This window comes from Panthera pardus, unplaced genomic scaffold (genome assembly GCF_024362965.1).
Source record: "Panthera pardus isolate Hobbes unplaced genomic scaffold, ASM2436296v1 HiC_scaffold_17, whole genome shotgun sequence".
NCBI lineage: Eukaryota > Metazoa > Chordata > Mammalia > Carnivora > Felidae > Panthera > Panthera pardus.
Genome location: NW_026526732.1, coordinates 118,042,814 through 118,059,978, shown reverse-complemented (window position 1 = coordinate 118,059,978; position 17,165 = coordinate 118,042,814). Strand labels below are relative to the sequence as shown.

The following is a 17,165-nucleotide window of genomic DNA, read 5'->3' as shown; positions in this document are numbered from 1 at the left end:
TCTGGTCTACTAAGAATGCTGAGATTTGGGGGGACAGGTACCAGATAAGGGAGAACTAAAGATAAAGAGCCCAAAAATCTGCAAAAAAAAAAAAAAAAAAAAAGTCTTGGATTTAAAGCTACGGGACATATTTAAAAAGGAAGACTGCCTATATTTGTTTAAAAACCTGTCATGGGGGGTTGGAGTGGTAATCGATAAGCAAAGATTTCAGAGGTTGCAAAATGCTACAAAGATCTTACTATTCTAGCTCATTCAAATTGAAAAGACCTTAATGAACACTCCAGTCATTCATTTGAGACTCCGGAAAATCCATGTTTCAGAATGATGACTACTTTGCAGGAGTAAGAAAATAATTAAAAAGCACTAACTCTAAAAAAAAAAAATTCTAAATTCCAACATTGAAAAATAGAATTGATCTGTCAGTAAGGTAAGTGCCTACCAAGTTAGCACAGACCCCACAGTTCAAGGGCTCAGTCTTAGAACATTTCCTCCACCTCATTTACCAGCAGCAAACGAGGTCCCCGGTGACCCACACTTCTGCCAGAAAGGCTACAATTCAGGGGTTCTCATGATCACCCCCTCAGGCTCACAGAACTCAGGAAAGTGCCTTACTTATCACAATTACTAGTTTATTATAAAGGATACAACTCAGGAACCGACAAATGTGCAAAGTAGGGGGCAGGGGGGTGGTACAGGACCTCTCCAGACTTTCCCTAGCTCTCCGAACCTTGTTGTTTAGAAGATTTTATGGAGGTTTCATGACATAACCATGATCAATTGAATCACTGGCCATTGGTGATAGAACTCAATTTCCAGCCCTCTTCCCTCCCTAGATGTTGAGGGCAGACGGGGCTGAAAGTTCCAACCCTTGAATCAATGCAGGTTTTCCTAGTGACTAAAGGGTATCCTGACACTGCTCCCTCCCCCACCCCCAGTCATTTCATTAGCATACAAAAGACAGTAAACTCTACGGGTTTTCAGAGCTCTGCAGGAGCTGAACACAAAGACCAAATACTTATTTATTTGTTTCTTTTTACTATACCACAGTTCCCCAGAGGCGAAACGTGTGAGTCTGGGAACAACTGGGTGAAATCAACAGTGGCCCCGATTATCATCACCCCCAGTGACTCTGGCAGGTTTATGCTCCCTGTTCCTATGACTCTGGGCTTTGCGTGTATAGAATCCTGGTTCCAAAGAGAAATTCTATTCCAGGGGACACAGCGAGAGTCACATAGAACTCTAAGTTACTGTTGCCACGTGAGCTCCTATGTGGAGGGACCAGCAGACAAGAAGACAAGGCGCCACCCTGATGGAGGTGATTGATGTAATCACCAGGAGGAAATAAGGCTGCTTTACACTACCGGGCCACGTGATCCGCTTGGATGCCTCTTGGTACTACCTCGTCTGATTTTCTGTATGTGTTAACTTGGCTAAGCCAAGATGCCCAGTTGTTTGGTCAAACACTAGTCTAGATGTTGGTGGAAGATATTTTGGAAAAGTGTTTAAAGGAGATGATCGTTGATAATAATGGGCAGACCTCATCCAATCACTTTGGAAGCCTTGAGGGCAAAATCTCAGGTTGCCTGGAGAAGATGGAATTCTGCCTCAGGACCATAAGGCAAAAGTGCTGCCTGCATTCATAGCCTGCTAGCCTGCCCTACAGATTTCAGGCTTGCCAGCATCTAGTTACATGAGCCAATTCTCCCTCCCCCCACTCCTCTCTCTCTCTCTAGATATAGATATAGATACAGACATATAGACATAGACTTAGATATATATATAGGTATAGATGATATAGATGATATAGATATAAATATAGATATGTGTGTATTTACATATACACACACACATCTATATCCATAGCCATACATCCATATATCCAATATCCATGTCTGGAGAACTCTGATCAAACCAGCACGACTAGGTGGCATGCTAGTGGAGGAAGAGTAGAATCTCGAACAACGAAGAAGGTGAAAATGGGTATCAGCTGCATCTCCAAGGTGCCCCTGGAGCCACCGAGGCTGTAGTTGATGCCATTAACCTTTCACTTCTAAGTCCTTTCAGGAAAACGAGCACCAGACTCCCGGAGGAGCGGTCTCATAACTTATATGAAGAAAATCCAAGAGGCACCGGTGAACCTACGAAGGACACATGATGCACTCACTGTCCACGTTCCCCTTATTATACCAGGTGCTGGAAGCACGGCCGCCTGAAGCCTCCAACTGGCCATCCCATACGGGGAATACTTGGGCTGAAGACGACTGCTTGGCCCAAGGTCACGCCTCCTTCCTGGGGCGGGGGACTGGGCAGCATATCCAGTGACCAGTCGCTGAGAAGGTATAAAGTCACAGCTCCCTGAACCCTGCAGGATCATCCAGCTTCAGAACTCCCCTTAGGGCTGGCTGAAAACTCTATCAGACTGCATGGTGGCTCAATATCCCCTTGTGCCGAATCCTGCTTCCTTAAACTACTGAGAAAAAGGTGTTAACACCTCCGACAATGTTTGTGAATTGAGCAGAAGTAGCCAGACACAAAAGTGTAAATATCAAAATCAAAAACAGGAGTAACTAATCCGTGAGGAGAGAAGCAAGAATGGTGGTGGTGGTGGTGGTGGTGGTGTGTGTGTGTGTGTGTCTGTGTGTGTGTGTGTGTGTGTGTCTGTGTGTGTGTGTGTAGGGTGGGGTGGTTACTGATTGGGAGAAAGCACAGGAATCTCTAGAATTGATGGAAATGGTTTACGTCTTGATCTGGGTAGTGGTCATATGAGTGTGTACATGCATACATTTAAATTTCTGCAACTGAGCATATCTAAGTTATATCTAAATTTAACACATTTTTTTCAAAGGTACAAAAAAGTTAACTTGAATCCCCATTGAGTCCTTTCCTTTTCAAGAAGCCATTTCTCTCTAGGCCTTAGTTTTCTCAACTCCAAAATGAGTTAACATGGCATGGGTCTATCAAAACAGCTCTTTAAAGTATTCTTAGAGGGGCACCTGGGTGGCTCAGTCAGTTGAGCGTCTGACTTCGGCTCAGGTCATGATCTCATGGTTCATGGGTTCCAGCCCCGGATCAGGCTCTGTAGTGACAGCTCAGAGCCTGGAGCCTGCTTCATATTCTGTGTCCCTCCTTCTCTCCCCCTCCCCTGTTCACACTCTGTCTCTCTCTCTTTCTCTCTCTCTCAAAAATAAATAAACATTAAAAATAATAATAATAAAGTATTCTTAGAAATTGAAGGAAAAAGGACAAAAACAATTTTTTTTGTCAAGACAGGTCTCAAAAGAAAAACAAATGGGGCACCTGGGTGGCTTAGCCAGTTAAGCGTCTGACTTCGGCTCAGGTCATGATCTCACAGTCTGTGAGTTTGAGCCCCTCGTTGGGCTCTGTGCTGATAGCTCAGAGCCTGGAACCTGCATCATATTCTGTGTCCTCCCTCTGTCTCCCCCTCCCCTGCTCATGCTCTGTCTCTCTCTCTCTCTCTCAAAAATAAATAAACATAAAAAAATTTGAACAAAAAAGAAAAACAAATGGTCCATAGACACGTGGAAACAAAAATTAAGCGACAAGAGGCATTTTGACTCTAGAAAAATACATATATTTAAAAAGTTAAATGCCAACATTCAGGATCATTTTTTATTGTTTCCAAAGCATTCATTCTACCATTTCTTCTTCCCAAAAGAACCCAGAATCTCACGACCATGGCGCTGGGTAGGGTTCTCCAGCTCCAGGGATGAGCCATCAAGGGTCTGAGCAAATCGGGGTCTATTCATGTCTGTGCCTGAGAGATTCGTTCCATGATGGGAAAACAGAATGGAGCCCAGACCTGAACAAATTAGTGAATCACATACCTTGGCCTCTAAGATTGGTTCGCAGGTGAGCACACAGCCTAAAATGATACAATCTAAAGAAGATAAGACTTTTATTTGATAATTGGGCAAAAAGAAGGTGTTTTTCCCTGCGTGGCAACAAAAAAGATTCATGGCTCTAGTGGCTGCTGACAGCTACCTGCCGACCTTGAGGGAGTCAGCAGAAAAACAAAGCCAACCAACCACCAGCCGAGGACCATGAAGATCTCAACAAATGAAGTCATAGTCTTGGTGGCATGGGGGTCAAACCACACCTGAAGCCCTGTCCTGCCTCTGAAATTCAATTTGTATCAGACAAAAAATTCCTTTTTATTACTTAAGTCAGTGTGACTTAGGATTTTAATTTTTTTTTAATTTTTTTAACGTTTATTTATTTTCGAGAGAGAGACAGAGAAAGACAGAGAGCCAGCAGGGGAAGGGCAGAGAGAGGGAGACACGGATTCCAAAGCAGACTCCAGGCTCCAAGCCGTCAGCACAGAGCCCCATGCGGGGCTCAAACCCACAAACCGTGAGATCATGACCTGAGCCGAAGTCAGACACTCAACTGACTGAGCCACCCAGGCACCCCAGGATGTTTCTTACTTGTGAAAAAAAGAATTCTATCTTACATAGCAGTGTCAGTGAAGATTCTAGAACACTGACGTCAATATGCTGCTAGTAGAAATAAAATCTGATAGTGCCTTTTAGAAGGCAATATGTATCAAAAGATCTAAATACGACCATACCCTTCACTCTGATACATCAACTTGTAAGAATTTATTCACTTGTTCAGCAAATATTTGAGCACTTCTTCTGTGCTAAACACAGTTCTAGGAGCTGAGGGGCATTTAGCAGTGGACAAAACGAAGTCCCTTATAGAACCAGCCTTAGGAAATAATCATCGAGAATGTGTAAAAAGGGGCACCTGGGTGGCTCAGTCGGTTAAGCATCTGACTCTTGATTTCGGATCAGGTCATGGTCTCATGTTCGTGGAATCGAGCCCCACATCAAGCTCCACATTAAGAGTATGGAGCCTGCTTGGAATTCTCTCTCTCCCTCCCTCTCTCTCTCTCTCTCTGCCCCTCTCCTGCTTATGCTCTCTCTTTCTCAAAATAAATAAACTTTATTTAAAAGAGCATGTGTAAAAATATTTGTCTACAGGATGTTAATTTCAGAGCCCTTTATAATAGGGAATAGTTGGAAACAACATAAATGCCCAGCCAAAGGGGATTGCTTAAACAAAGCATGAAGCATTAACACAATAAAATGCTATTCAGGCATTTAAAATGAATTGAAGAAAGTAATTATAGGGGGAAATATTCACCATTTACTATTAAGTGAAAAAAGCTCACAGTAAAACAATGTAAAGGGCAACCCATATTTGTTCACTTATATGTGGATATTTATGTACAAGGAATGACCTCATACTAGTCACTCTAAAATGTGACATTATTTTGAATAGAACTGTGGGTGGTTTTTATTTTCCTCTTTGTATGTCTCTAGGCATTTTTATAATTTTCTGTCATGAACGTGTCTTTCCTTTGTTAGCAGAGAAAATATCAGTCTTAACAAAATGCTCTCAAGTAGTTTAAATTAAAAAGTAAACAACACCTGAGTGTTAACATCGGGCTGTCTCATAAATCCAAGGTGACTCTAAAACACACGTGTAAAGCACGGGTCAGACTAGCGTCCTGCATTCTAGGACACGTCTGCTCAGGGAAGACTGTCGTAGGTTTTTCTGACCACCTTCATACTTTTTACTGGAGTGAAGCATACAAGGGTCTTGGAGGTGGCCCAGGACCGTCTGGGCTGGGCCCTAGGTCTCCTGTCTTGGGATCCAGGGCTATTTCCACCACACTGTGTCCTCTGCTGAGCACACAAGCAACATCATTAGAATGAATCTGTCATCAAGAGAGAGTCATTCAATACATTTGGAGAGTATCATCCGCTCCGTAAAAAATAACTTGGCGGCTCCGAGGCTCACTGTTTAAAGGCTTAAAACCAAAGTACTTTCTGAATTTAAAATGTGGAGAAGCACCCGGTGGGTTTACATGTTTGCATGCTCTTCCTTCCTTTCGGAGAGAGGCTGTTTGTGGGCAGGGCAAAGTTGGTGGTGAACTCTTTTGTCCCCACCTCCCACTTTGATTTTTGCCCTTCCCTCATTCTGCAGGTAACCCTAGCCTGCTTTCTGTTTTCTGGATGTTGATGTAGAAGAGACATTATGACTTTAATGCCTGAATAACAGTTACAAATTTCCATTTCACTTTACTTACCAGCTTAGATGTGGCTTAATGCAGCATGAATAGAATTTGCCCAGAGGTGGATGTGAGCTGAACTGACTACGTTTCTGACTGCCAATTCTTCTGCACACTAAAATAGCAGCGTAACCTATTACCGCATTTGTTATCTGTTATGAAGAGAAAATTACCGACCCACCCAGAGAAACAGAAATACAGCTGATCATGGGACTTCTCCAAAGGACAGAAAACCTATTGGTTTTACATCAGATGCTCACACAGACTCTCAAAAGCAGGTAAACGTTTCCAACCAGCCAAAACAAAACATGTCATTGAAGCCATGTATCTGTTTTTTAAAAACAAAAACAAAACAAAACAAGTGCCTGGCCTAAATACACTGTACGTGGCCAGTTCTGATCAAGACTGTATATTTCCCCCCATCAAGCTTGCAGGTAGATATCTTTAATATACCAACCCTCTTCAGCAATATTTCTTCAGTGTTTGTATGTGTAGGAAGATCACTGGAGATCTCTGGAAGATCTCACTGACTTGCACGAAGCACAGTGACATCCAGAAGACCAATCCTACATGCAGGAGACTTAACTCTCTGAGCATTGCTGTCTTTGGGGCAAAGGGGCCTTCATGAGCCAGAACACTGTTTCTCTACCTTCATGAAATATTACTCTGTTTTCTCAAAATTCTTCCTAAGCCTTGGCCCTGGAGTTGATTCCCATGATTAACTTAAGGGGGCGAGGGCAGAAAATAGGTAAATGAATGCGAAACTGGTCCGTGTCGTTCTGTCCTTCAACAGCCAAATAAAGAGTTTGAACGAAGTGGACACATTTACTGTAAGTAATAAAATAATATCGATCTTGCCATGGAGTAGGAACCAAGGATTCGGGGCCATCCATATGGACTAATTTGGATATGACAAGCTTGGAACCTATTTATAACTTTTAAAGTATTTTATGGTTCTTTCTTTCCAAAGAAGAACACATCATATTGCACAAGGTCTGGACTATCCAAGTATTCTCTGCCAAAAGCAGCTGAGAAAGCAAAAGGATTACTCAAGCATTGTTTTTCAAACTTGACTTTGTAATGGGTAATTGTACAGAAATATTTGGTACTTAATAACCTTGAAGGTCTGAATTCAGAAAGACTTTATGACCCCAAGGCTACACGGTGTGATGGCTCAGGTTCACAAACCCCCCAAGAATGGTTCTGGCCCTTGTAGCCGTGCCCACCTTTGGGCAGATGTTAAAACAAAACCCAGTGTCAATAATGCCCAGCCCGAGCACAGTGCCTGCGTGTGGGGGGCACTTGGTGCTTTGTCAGACTGCCCTGCGTATGAATTATGGCTTCTGTTTAAATAGGTTTAGAAAATAAGGAATATCTATTCTTCTTCTTTTTTTATGTTTATTTATTTTTGAGAGAGAGAGAGAGACAAAGGGTGAACAGGGGAGGGGCAGAGAGAGAGGGAGACACAGAATCCAAAGCAGGCTCCAGGCTCAGAGCTGTCAGCACAGAGCCCGATGGGGGGCTCGAACTCAAAAACCTCCAGATCTTGACCTGAGCCGCAGTCAGTTGCTCAAGTGACTGAACCACCCAGGAGCCCCGGAATATCTATTCTTCTTAACCTTTGTTCTCGGTCAATCATGTAACACCAGATGATCAGTAATGTTTTAATGATCTGTGCAATTCAAAATCGGGAATACTGAGGCATCATTTCATACAGAACAAACAAAGTTTCAAGCCGAGCTATCAAATATGTACTGCTCGATTGAAAAAACTACAAGCACACCAGTCAGGGGCTGCACAGGATGTGGGAAGGGAGGCTGCATTTTTTTTCTCTGGGACCATGGCAGGGAAGCGTCTTATTTCCAGAAGCGGAGTCCTATGACACAGCGATCCCAACGTGGGATCAGAATTGCCCTTGTAGGTCTCACTACTTTACTTAGTGAACATCCAAGCTGCTGGCTATATCCCAGACACCTTCCATCTCTGATATGATCACAGTCCCCTCTGCAGTGGTGGGCTCCTCATCTAGGTACGACGAAAATTGAGGCAGCCGAAGTCACCCCTCCCTTTCAGCCTTCTGTCAGTAGCTTCCCCTCTCACAGAGGGTTTTGCCTGAGCCTCATCTAAGTACAAGTAATTCTTCAGTGACCCTGCAAGATGGAAGTTAACTATTAAAGAACACGCCTCCTTTGTCTCATGGCCCGCTTTGTTTTTCTAACTTTTAATGTTTTTTTTGTTTAAAAATTTTTAATGTTTATTTCTTTAGGAGAGAGAGAGAAACAGTGTGAGCAGGGGAGGGGCGGAGAGAGAGGGAGACACAGAACGTGAGGCAGGATCCAGGCTCCGAGCTGTCAGCACAGAGCCCGATGCGGGGCTCGAACTCACAAGCTATGAGATCATGACTCGAGCTGAAGTCGGTCGCTCAACCAACTGAGCCACCCAGGCGCCCCTGTTTCTCTAACTTTTAAAAATTACCTTTCATCATACCAGTACACAGAGTCCCTTTTAAACTTGTACTTTACTTAAGCAATGAGGAAAGGATACTATTTACAACTTCCCTTTCTGGCTCTCATATGCCTGTAAAATATCTTATTTTTCTTCAACTGGATTTTTAAAACATTTTTCAAAAAAAAAAACAACTGTAGATTTCTTATTTCTCCACATCACCCACTGGGGGTTCACACTTAAAGAAACTCATGACCTCAAGAGGCCAACTTCCTGCAGAATTCGACAAGGTGAAAAGCACCAGGATACTTGCCTTCGTGTTAGCTTCGGCAAATGCAGTGTATCTCATCCTTTTGGACTGACTGCAAAGGTGCCCTGGAAAGAGAAACAGAAGTATGTGTTTCCCTAATAGGTTAACATACTGACCTGCTTTAAAGGGAATAAATGGTACAGCCCAGGGGCAACTTATGTATGGACTTCCGCAGACACTCCTGGTAGACAGAAATGACTTAAAAGCAAATCATGTTCCAAACCGTGGTGGATGAAACATCCTGCTCACATTAAATACCTTCATCCAAACCTCAACTATGACAAGGATTTTATGCTTAATTGAATGTACTCTTGATAAAAAAGAAGTTGCAAAAAGCTGATGTTGAAAAATATATCTAATATTATAATAATATTATTATACACACACACACACACAGGTTGTTCTGAAGTCTGTATTTTCTACAAATGCTTTAAAGGTCTGCTGGTAGAAACCAGTGGTTATGTAACAAGTCGATTTCAAAAATTACACCTTTTACAGTTACAGTGCATCCTGGTAAAACAGCTGAGGTCAAGTCACTAAACATTCTGGCAATTCAAACAGAAGGAAATAAGATTATTCCTTTGCTTAGGGAAAAGAAAAAAAGAGAGAGGATTTACAATGAGAAATCTGTACCAATGTCCCCAAATAGTTAGGGGGGAATAAGTAGGGAGGAAACACAAATTCGATCATGGTAAGGGCTAAAGTACTAATTTATGGTCCTCTGAAATAGAAGGTGGTGTCTACGGTTACCTAGCTTGGCCGGGCCGTGAGCAATTAAAGCTGAGGTTCTTTCCAGCACACCCAAACACTAGACCTGTTCTGTTTTTGTTGGTGTTTTGTTTTGTTTTGTTTTGTTGTTTTTTGTTTCCCCTCTGGCGCTGCCTCGCTGGTTCTCCCCAGCACTGGCTCTTCCGGGTCAAGGAAGGTTGGGGACCCTGAGACCCCAGAGTATCAGACTCGGGCGGCGTTGGCCAAGCTCGCCGGCCCCCCGCGCCAGGGAGGGAACTGGCCTCTCCACGAACCGCCCCAGGCCTCCCGGCCCCCAGCGCTTCCGTCCAGGTCGCCGGCCCCGCCACCGCGGTCGAGCGCACAGAGCTCGCGTCGTCGTTTTGGAACGCGACGCAGCTGCCTCCTCGGACGCAGCTCCGGGGACGCAGTCCCCGCTAGGACGGCGCCGAGTCCCCAGGACTTTGACGGGTTGGAGCAGGCGACGCCGAGAGCAAGGCCGCCTCCGGCCGTCCCCAGCCCTGCCCCAGCGCCGGCTCGAGAGCGCGAGCCCCGCGGCCCAGCGCCGCGCCGGGAGAGAAGCAGCTGTTCCCAACAGCTGGGGGGCGGCGGCGCCGGGCACCCCAGGTGCGGCCGCGGCCAATCGCAGGCGTCCGGCCCGCCCCCTCCCCAGCCGGGCGCCGACCCCCGGCCCGCGGGGGAAGGGAGCAGAGAGGTGGAGAGCCGTCCTCGACACTCGTCTTCCAGCTTCCGCGGCGGGAGGGACACCACCGGAGCCCCGAGCGGCGCGGACTCCCCCACCCCTGGCCCCGCCGCCGCGCCCCCCGCCCGCCCACCCCCGCGCCCGGACGCGCTCACCGCCGACCCTACCCACGCCCCACCCAAGACACCTACCTAATTTCCAAGAAGGAAAAAAAAAAAAAATCTACCTCTAAACGCACCCGCTTCTTCGCTCGAGGACCACCCTCTCCTTTTCGTTTTTGGCCTCCCAGCCGGGTGAGTGGAAACCGCTTGCACATTCTATAGAACGGGATCCTAACCCGGACGATCCGGAGAATTTGTACGGCGACCGGCAGGGGGGGCGGGAGGAGAGAGCGAAGTCAAGTCTCCGGGGCTGCTGGCGACTTCGGAAGCCGCGCGCCCCGCGCCCTCGGCCGCCCCCGGCCGCTCGCCCCCGCCGCGCCGCCGCCCTCGCCCCCGGGCGCGCCCTCGGCCCCCGGCGGCAGCGAAAGGGTGCGGGAGACGCGGAGCAGGAGGAGGAGGCGCAGCCGCTGCCCGAGCCGCAGCCGCAGCCGCAGCCGGAGCCCGAGCCGCGGGGCGGGCGCGAAGATGCACACGACCCAGAAGGACACGACGTACACCAAGATCTTCGTCGGGGGGCTGCCCTACCACACCACCGACGCCAGCCTGCGCAAGTACTTCGAGGTCTTCGGCGAGATCGAGGAGGCGGTGGTCATCACCGACCGGCAGACGGGCAAGTCCCGGGGCTACGGATTTGTAAGTTGCGCGGCTGAGGGCTGGGGGGAGGTGGGGGAGGGAGACGAGGGGGCGACCCAGAGCCCGGCGGGGAAACCGAGGACCGCGGGGGAGGAGAGGCTCTGGGCGGCGCAGGGCCTCGGGGGTCGGGGTTCGCAGCGGGGGGTCGGGGGGGGGGTCGGCGGGGGGGGTCGGCGTGACAACGCTAGGAACCCCGCGGACGCGGGCGGCGCTGCCCCTTTGGCCCCGGCTGAACTGAAAGTTTGCGCGCGGCGTTGCCGGGGGAGGGAGGGCCGGCTCCTGCCTCGCGGGTTTCCGAGGGGATCCAGCGCCCCGCGGTGTCAGGGGACCGGCGGAGCGGGGGTGGAAGGAGAGAACTAACCAGTGCTGGGTTTGCGGGTGCGCGGGGTTGGGAGGGAGGGGCCGCAGCCCCTCGGAATCGCCCTCCCGGGTTGGAGGCCGGGCGTTAAGCGCGCTGTTGCTTTGTAAAAATGCGTGTGTCTTCAGGCGTTCCGGTTGGGGCGGGGAGGGGACACCCCAAGAGGTCTAGGGCTCTACTCCTGATGCCATCACTCCCCCCCCCCCCACCACCACACACACATACTTTTTTTTAAAATGCAAAGATGGGTTCTTTAAAACGAAGATCCTGTGGCTCTTTGCTGAACTGAAAGAGAGCATATTAAGCCCCCTGGGGATTTAAGCGTGCAAATTCAGCTGCCGGAGAGCTGGGAGCTCCAGAGTAGGACAATAGCTATTGTCGTTAAGGAGTGCTTGCTGGTGGTTGGGAGCACCCGGCGGATGTGACTCTGGACTTTCTTTAAAGCAAACAGTGCCTCCTAGGCTGGGTAGGGACCTGGGCGGGGTGGGGGGCGGTTGAGGGAGGGAGGGAGGATCGAGAGTTCTAAGATGGAATTCAGGCTTCCGACTCCCTGCTAGGCCCTGCTAGCACCCTTGGGGATGTGGAGAGGGGCTTGTTTCTTCCTTCCTGTTTTCTTTTCATTCTTCTTTTCTGTTTTCTTTTTTTTTTCTTTCTTTTTTTTTCTTTGACGGGGGATCAAGGAGTAAGTTCCAACAAAAGAAAAAAAAGAAAGTTTAAGAACCCCCTTAGTTTTATCATGAATGACTTCTCCATCGTGACTATAGGTTTCCTTCAGGGGTTGATTTAAGGCTTTGTATGTGTGTCTGTGTGTGTATGTTGCTAAGGTCACCATGGCTGACCGAGCTGCTGCGGAAAGAGCTTGCAAGGATCCCAACCCCATCATCGATGGCAGGAAAGCCAATGTGAATCTGGCATATTTGGGAGCAAAACCAAGGATCATGCAACCAGGTGAGAGATGACCTTCCTCCCCTCCTCCCCTTCTCCCCCCAACTTGGGACACCCACTTCTGAATAGAATGAAGAGGTGGTCGGTGTGTTCAGTAAAGTGGAACCATGGCTAGGTATTGTACCAAGACATTAAATGAGAGTCGTAAACAGCTCTTGAAGGAAACATACGTTGTGCAAACATAAATCTTGGGGGTCTAAGCAGTTTGTACCCACCCAGACTTAGGCTTGACTCCTCTGTTTCAGGTATGACATACAGTCAGTCCGTGGACTCTATTTTCCAGTTTTCAGCCACTTGTAGATAATTCGCGTGTGGATCGTGGGGGCCAAATGTGGCAACTCCAGCAGGTTATCCTTCCCTGCTTAGTGTTGTCTCTCCTACCACCGGTTGACCTGTGCCCAGAGCGGGAGATCCAACCCAAAGCACTGACCCAAGAGAAGCATAGGGGTGAGGGTGGTGTCTCACCCTCTCACATAAAATCACAGACTATTAGTAATTTTAAAAAATGGGGAAATGTCATGTAGTTCTGGACCCTCGTGTTGCAGATAAAGACACTGACACTTAGAGATGGGAAATGTTTTATTCCAACGTCATGCAGCTAGCAGCTATCAGTGGGCAAGCAGGCTTTTGTCCATGTGAAAATTTGACCTTTTGGATTATTTACAACACTGCCCTTTGCCTTTGCACACATAATTAAGAGCTGAACTATTGACCAAATGGTAATCTTTTTCTTGGGTAAGCAACTTTGTTTCATTATATCTTGTTCTCTTCACTCAAATCTTTCCATCTGAAATTTTGGAAAGAGGTTGACACTTTCATGCAAATGAATTTGCTAGGAAATGAGATTGTCAAGAAAGTGAGTGCATGTGCCAATATCTGTGAACATTCAAAAACACGTGTTTGTCTGCGTGTGTGCTGTCCAGAAAAGGAGACTTGGTTTGGGGGAATTTTTAATACCATAATCCGTAAAATCTGTAATCTTCCAAAGCATTGTCCAGCAGGTTCTAAATTAGACTTTTTACAGATCATGATTCATAATTGCAGGAATATTTGCGACTTGTAACTTCATTATCAAGTCCTCTTGTGTCTGGTTTCATTCCACAAGAATTTTTCCCTGGTCTAATTTTCTAAGGTCTTAGTGTATGATTGTCAACTAAACTTTGCAGATAATTTTTAGTGTCCACTTGTAGCCTATTAAAATTTGGCGGGGGGGGGGGGGGAATCAATGATAACATTAATAAAAAGAACATATATATATGTATATATATGTTTATAAGTTATATATATTTAGTTTACTTTTCTGTAAAGTATCCAAAGAATGGTTATCTTTTCTAAGTGAAAGTTGTGATTGCATTTTATATGTGGGAGGAATAACTGCCTAACCATGCACAAATCGAGAATGTGGTCTGTTTTATTGTTAGGTTTTGCCTTTGGTGTTCAACAACTTCATCCAGCCCTTATACAAAGACCTTTTGGGTAAGTCCATGAATCCGGCCCTCCTGAGTTTTGGTAGCTATCATTGGTTAACCTGCCTCTTTGTTATATACAGACAAGACCATCATGTCACAGAACGTTCCTTGTGATACTATTTATATATGTTTGTATATTTTTGATGCTGATAATATATTTTTAGATGAGTCAAGTTACTGACCAAGTACGCAGCCTCCCAACCAGACAAATTTTGAGCTTATGATTAACAAAACAAAACACAAGTACCAGGTATGACTTGTGTACGAGACGATTGTGTCCCGGCACTGTTACTACTGTTCAACTTGACTCAATTTGATTTATCTCTTTCTAACCTGACAGGGCTCGTACACAGTTAAGCTAACTGATCAGAAGGATACGATGATAAAAGGTGGAATAGTTCTGTTTGGAATTAAACTCTGTAACCAGTAGACTCAGACACACAAGCTCAGATGGTGATTAACGATGCATGGATGTTGGTGTTGGTGTTTTCTTTTTCACAATAGTCAATAGACCTCCGTGTGCTGTATTTTATTTATTACAGTAATGAAGTGTTGATAGCTAAACTGTGTGCTTTTACTTAATTGAAAAGAGCTGTAGTGAAAGTGTTTTCTTTTCCTCGGGGAAGGGGCTCTTTGTGGTTTTGATTTTGGTGGTGGTGTTGAGGAGTGTTGACTTTTGACTTTGCCATGGGAAGCAAAGGGCCTTTTTTTTTTTTCTTGCTTTTAAGCTATAGCCTGTGACTTCCACTTAACCATATTTTTGTAGTGAGTGCTAAATTGTGTGATTTCCCTCTGTAAGAATACAGATTCATCGCTTGCATGTCCTAAGTTTCTGTTTTACTGGGGAGTTTTCTGGGAATGGGGTTCTTTCTTTTGCAATGTGTATCCACTTTTAGGCCTTCTAATTTAAAGGTTCAGCAACACTCATCAGGTTTCACGGACACTAGCCAGTTTTTTTGAGTCACGCAGCACTCACTTTTCACCTTTCGGACCCTAACTCAGTTGAACAGGCTGCTCATATTTGTGTTGTCTCTCTGGGCTCTGGGGTTTCCAGCTGTTCTCATCCGAGCTCCCTTATTTCCCTTCCATTCAGACATCATTAAGTGGGTGACCCCCCCCCCCCCCACCACCACCACCTAGATGTAGGCAGACCACTTAGAGCCTGTGTTGGCTGTATTCTACCTGAGGGACACTGCTGGGACTCTAGTGCCACAGACTTCAGCTTCCTTTTTAAATATTCTAACTGTTCAAGGCGTATTTTATCCTCAGCTATAGTTTCTTCTCTGGCTTAGCACCTAAGTATCTATATGTGTAACCTGGATGGTCAGATTCCGTCTACATAGATAGATAGAGATCTATCACATGTGTCTCCAAGAGTAGCCCAGGACAAGTAATCATCATTTGACTTGGAAAGGTCAAGTTATATTTCCATGACCACCTTCTTATAACCCTCCCTTTAACATATGGAGACTTTACCTTACCACCGTTACTTTTTTAAACTGAGGAACAGTATTATTTCCGTTATGATTAGAAAGGGCCTTCATATATCCATAGCTTTTTATCAGATGCCTCATCCCAACCATCCTGGACACTGACAACGCATTGTGGGTTGATGGGTCCAGCTGCTTCTGTGGGTTCTCCCGCTCATTGGTCTAGACCACGTGTAAGGTGGGATTGGGGAGGAGAACATACATATTAAGAAGTGATGATGAAGTCATGATCTCATAATAAGATTCTTGACACAGTTATATAGCTAAATCATCAACAGGTATTAGCATGTTGTTGTGTTTTTCCTGTGCCAAGTGGGTGATACAAAACAGGGAGACTGTAGTTTGGGAAGCAAAACTAACACAAGCCAATCAAGAACTATTAATTGCTAAATTACTTGGCATTGTTTTAAGGACAAAAGGAATTCAGAATAGTAAGAAAACAGGTGAATTGGAGGGGTTGGACAAGGCTTCATGGGACTTGACCTAGTCTCAGACCAGTGGGTATGTCCTGGACAGGTAAGAGGAAGAAGGGACAGGCCTGAGGGGTATAGGATGAAGAGAGCATAAGCACAGGGACAGAAGAGAAAAGATTTAGTGTGTGGAGAAACCAGACCATTGATGGAGGGTCTTGGGAGCCAGACCTAGAAATTTGGACTGGCTGTGGTAGTCTGCATAGATCCTTGAGAAAGAAAGTAGTGTGAGGAAAATAAGAACAACCAGAATAAAATGTCCTATGGAAAGTTTAAGTCAAGCATGCTTTGATAGTAATGTTTTGTTCTTCATCCCTGCTAATATGAAGCTGTCTTTATAAAGGATGGTGATTATTACTGTTTGCATAAATTGTTTGAACTTGAGATTCTTATTAGAAATAGATAGCATTCCACCAGGTGGACCAAGTGAGTCCTCTCTTTTCTGTTTTAAAGGGTTCTTAACACCGCTCTAGTTCCCAGAGCCTGTACCCAACAAATCAGACCTGGTCATTCTAAATTCTGTTTGAATGCCACATGTTCTTATTTTAGGCCTGGAAAGAAGCTTGAGAATTTTTAATCTTCCTTGTTTGAAATTCTAGCATCTGAACTATTTTTCTTTATGTGGTCCTTAAATGGCCCCCAGGTTACTCTGGGCTTTTCAAGCGAAAACCTTGGCTTGAAAGAATTTCTGATGTGACAGAGTGGGCAGATGTGTAGAAACGTGTACATTTGCTAAACAATATCTTATATATTTTTTTTCTGTTTGAAAGAAGCATTTTCTTATTGAAGATAAGAAAGGAAAGATTATGGGTCTGTGAGTAGAAAATAATAGGGTAGGGGCGCCTGGGTGGCTCAGTCAGTTAAGTGCCCGACTCTTGGTTTCCACTCGGGTCATGATCTCGCGATTTGCGAGTTTGACCTCCACATCAAGCTCCACGCTGACGGTGCAGAGCTCGCTTGGGATTCTCTCTGACTCTCCCTGCCACTCCCCTGCTCGTGCTCTTTTCTCAACATAAATAAACTTAAAAAAAGAAAATTCTAGGCTAGGTTAGATCAGGTTGAAATACCCTTAAACATTTACTCAGTGTACCTTTAAGTGCTGAGTTTTATGCCAGTTGTGTGAACACTGTACTAGAGACTATACTGTCCAGCAAGGGGGGCAGGGGAGACAGTACCATTAAGTGAACATCTGCTGTATGACCCAGTTCTAATAAAAGATTTATGTAAGTCATATAATAGAATTCTCAGTACTTATTTGATGCAGGCTGTTCATGTCAGCCTGTTCAAATGGCCTTTCCGTGGGTGAAGAAACTGTGAGACAGAGACGTTAATTAACTTCCCACAGGGCTGGTAAGTCA

At 45.7% G+C, this 17,165-nt stretch overlaps 1 protein-coding gene and 1 long non-coding RNA gene across 4 annotated transcripts in view; both read left to right on the top strand.

Annotated features, from left to right (window-relative positions):
• The first annotated feature begins 1,256 nt into the window (after positions 1 to 1,256).
• LOC128777711 (uncharacterized) lies at positions 1,257 to 2,500 on the top strand. The gene is made up of 2 exons (XR_008423035.1): positions 1,257 to 1,517; positions 1,799 to 2,500. It is a non-coding gene; the product is annotated as an uncharacterized LOC128777711 (long non-coding RNA).
• A 7,503-nt stretch (positions 2,501 to 10,003) lies between these two features.
• LOC109249594 (cyclase associated actin cytoskeleton regulatory protein 2) overlaps positions 10,004 to 17,165 on the top strand; it is a 238,220-nt gene continuing 231,058 nt past the window's right edge. The window contains exons 1-3 of one of the 3 annotated variants that reach the window (XM_019420053.2): positions 10,004 to 11,075; positions 12,258 to 12,381; positions 13,800 to 13,854. In XM_019420053.2, coding sequence (XP_019275598.1) covers positions 10,908 to 11,075; positions 12,258 to 12,381; positions 13,800 to 13,854 — 347 coding nt within the window. In that variant the 5' untranslated portion in view covers positions 10,004 to 10,907. The remainder of the gene's footprint in view (positions 11,076 to 12,257; positions 12,382 to 13,799; positions 13,855 to 17,165) is intronic. The other 2 variants (XM_053904873.1, XM_053904872.1) reach the window with 2 other exon arrangements.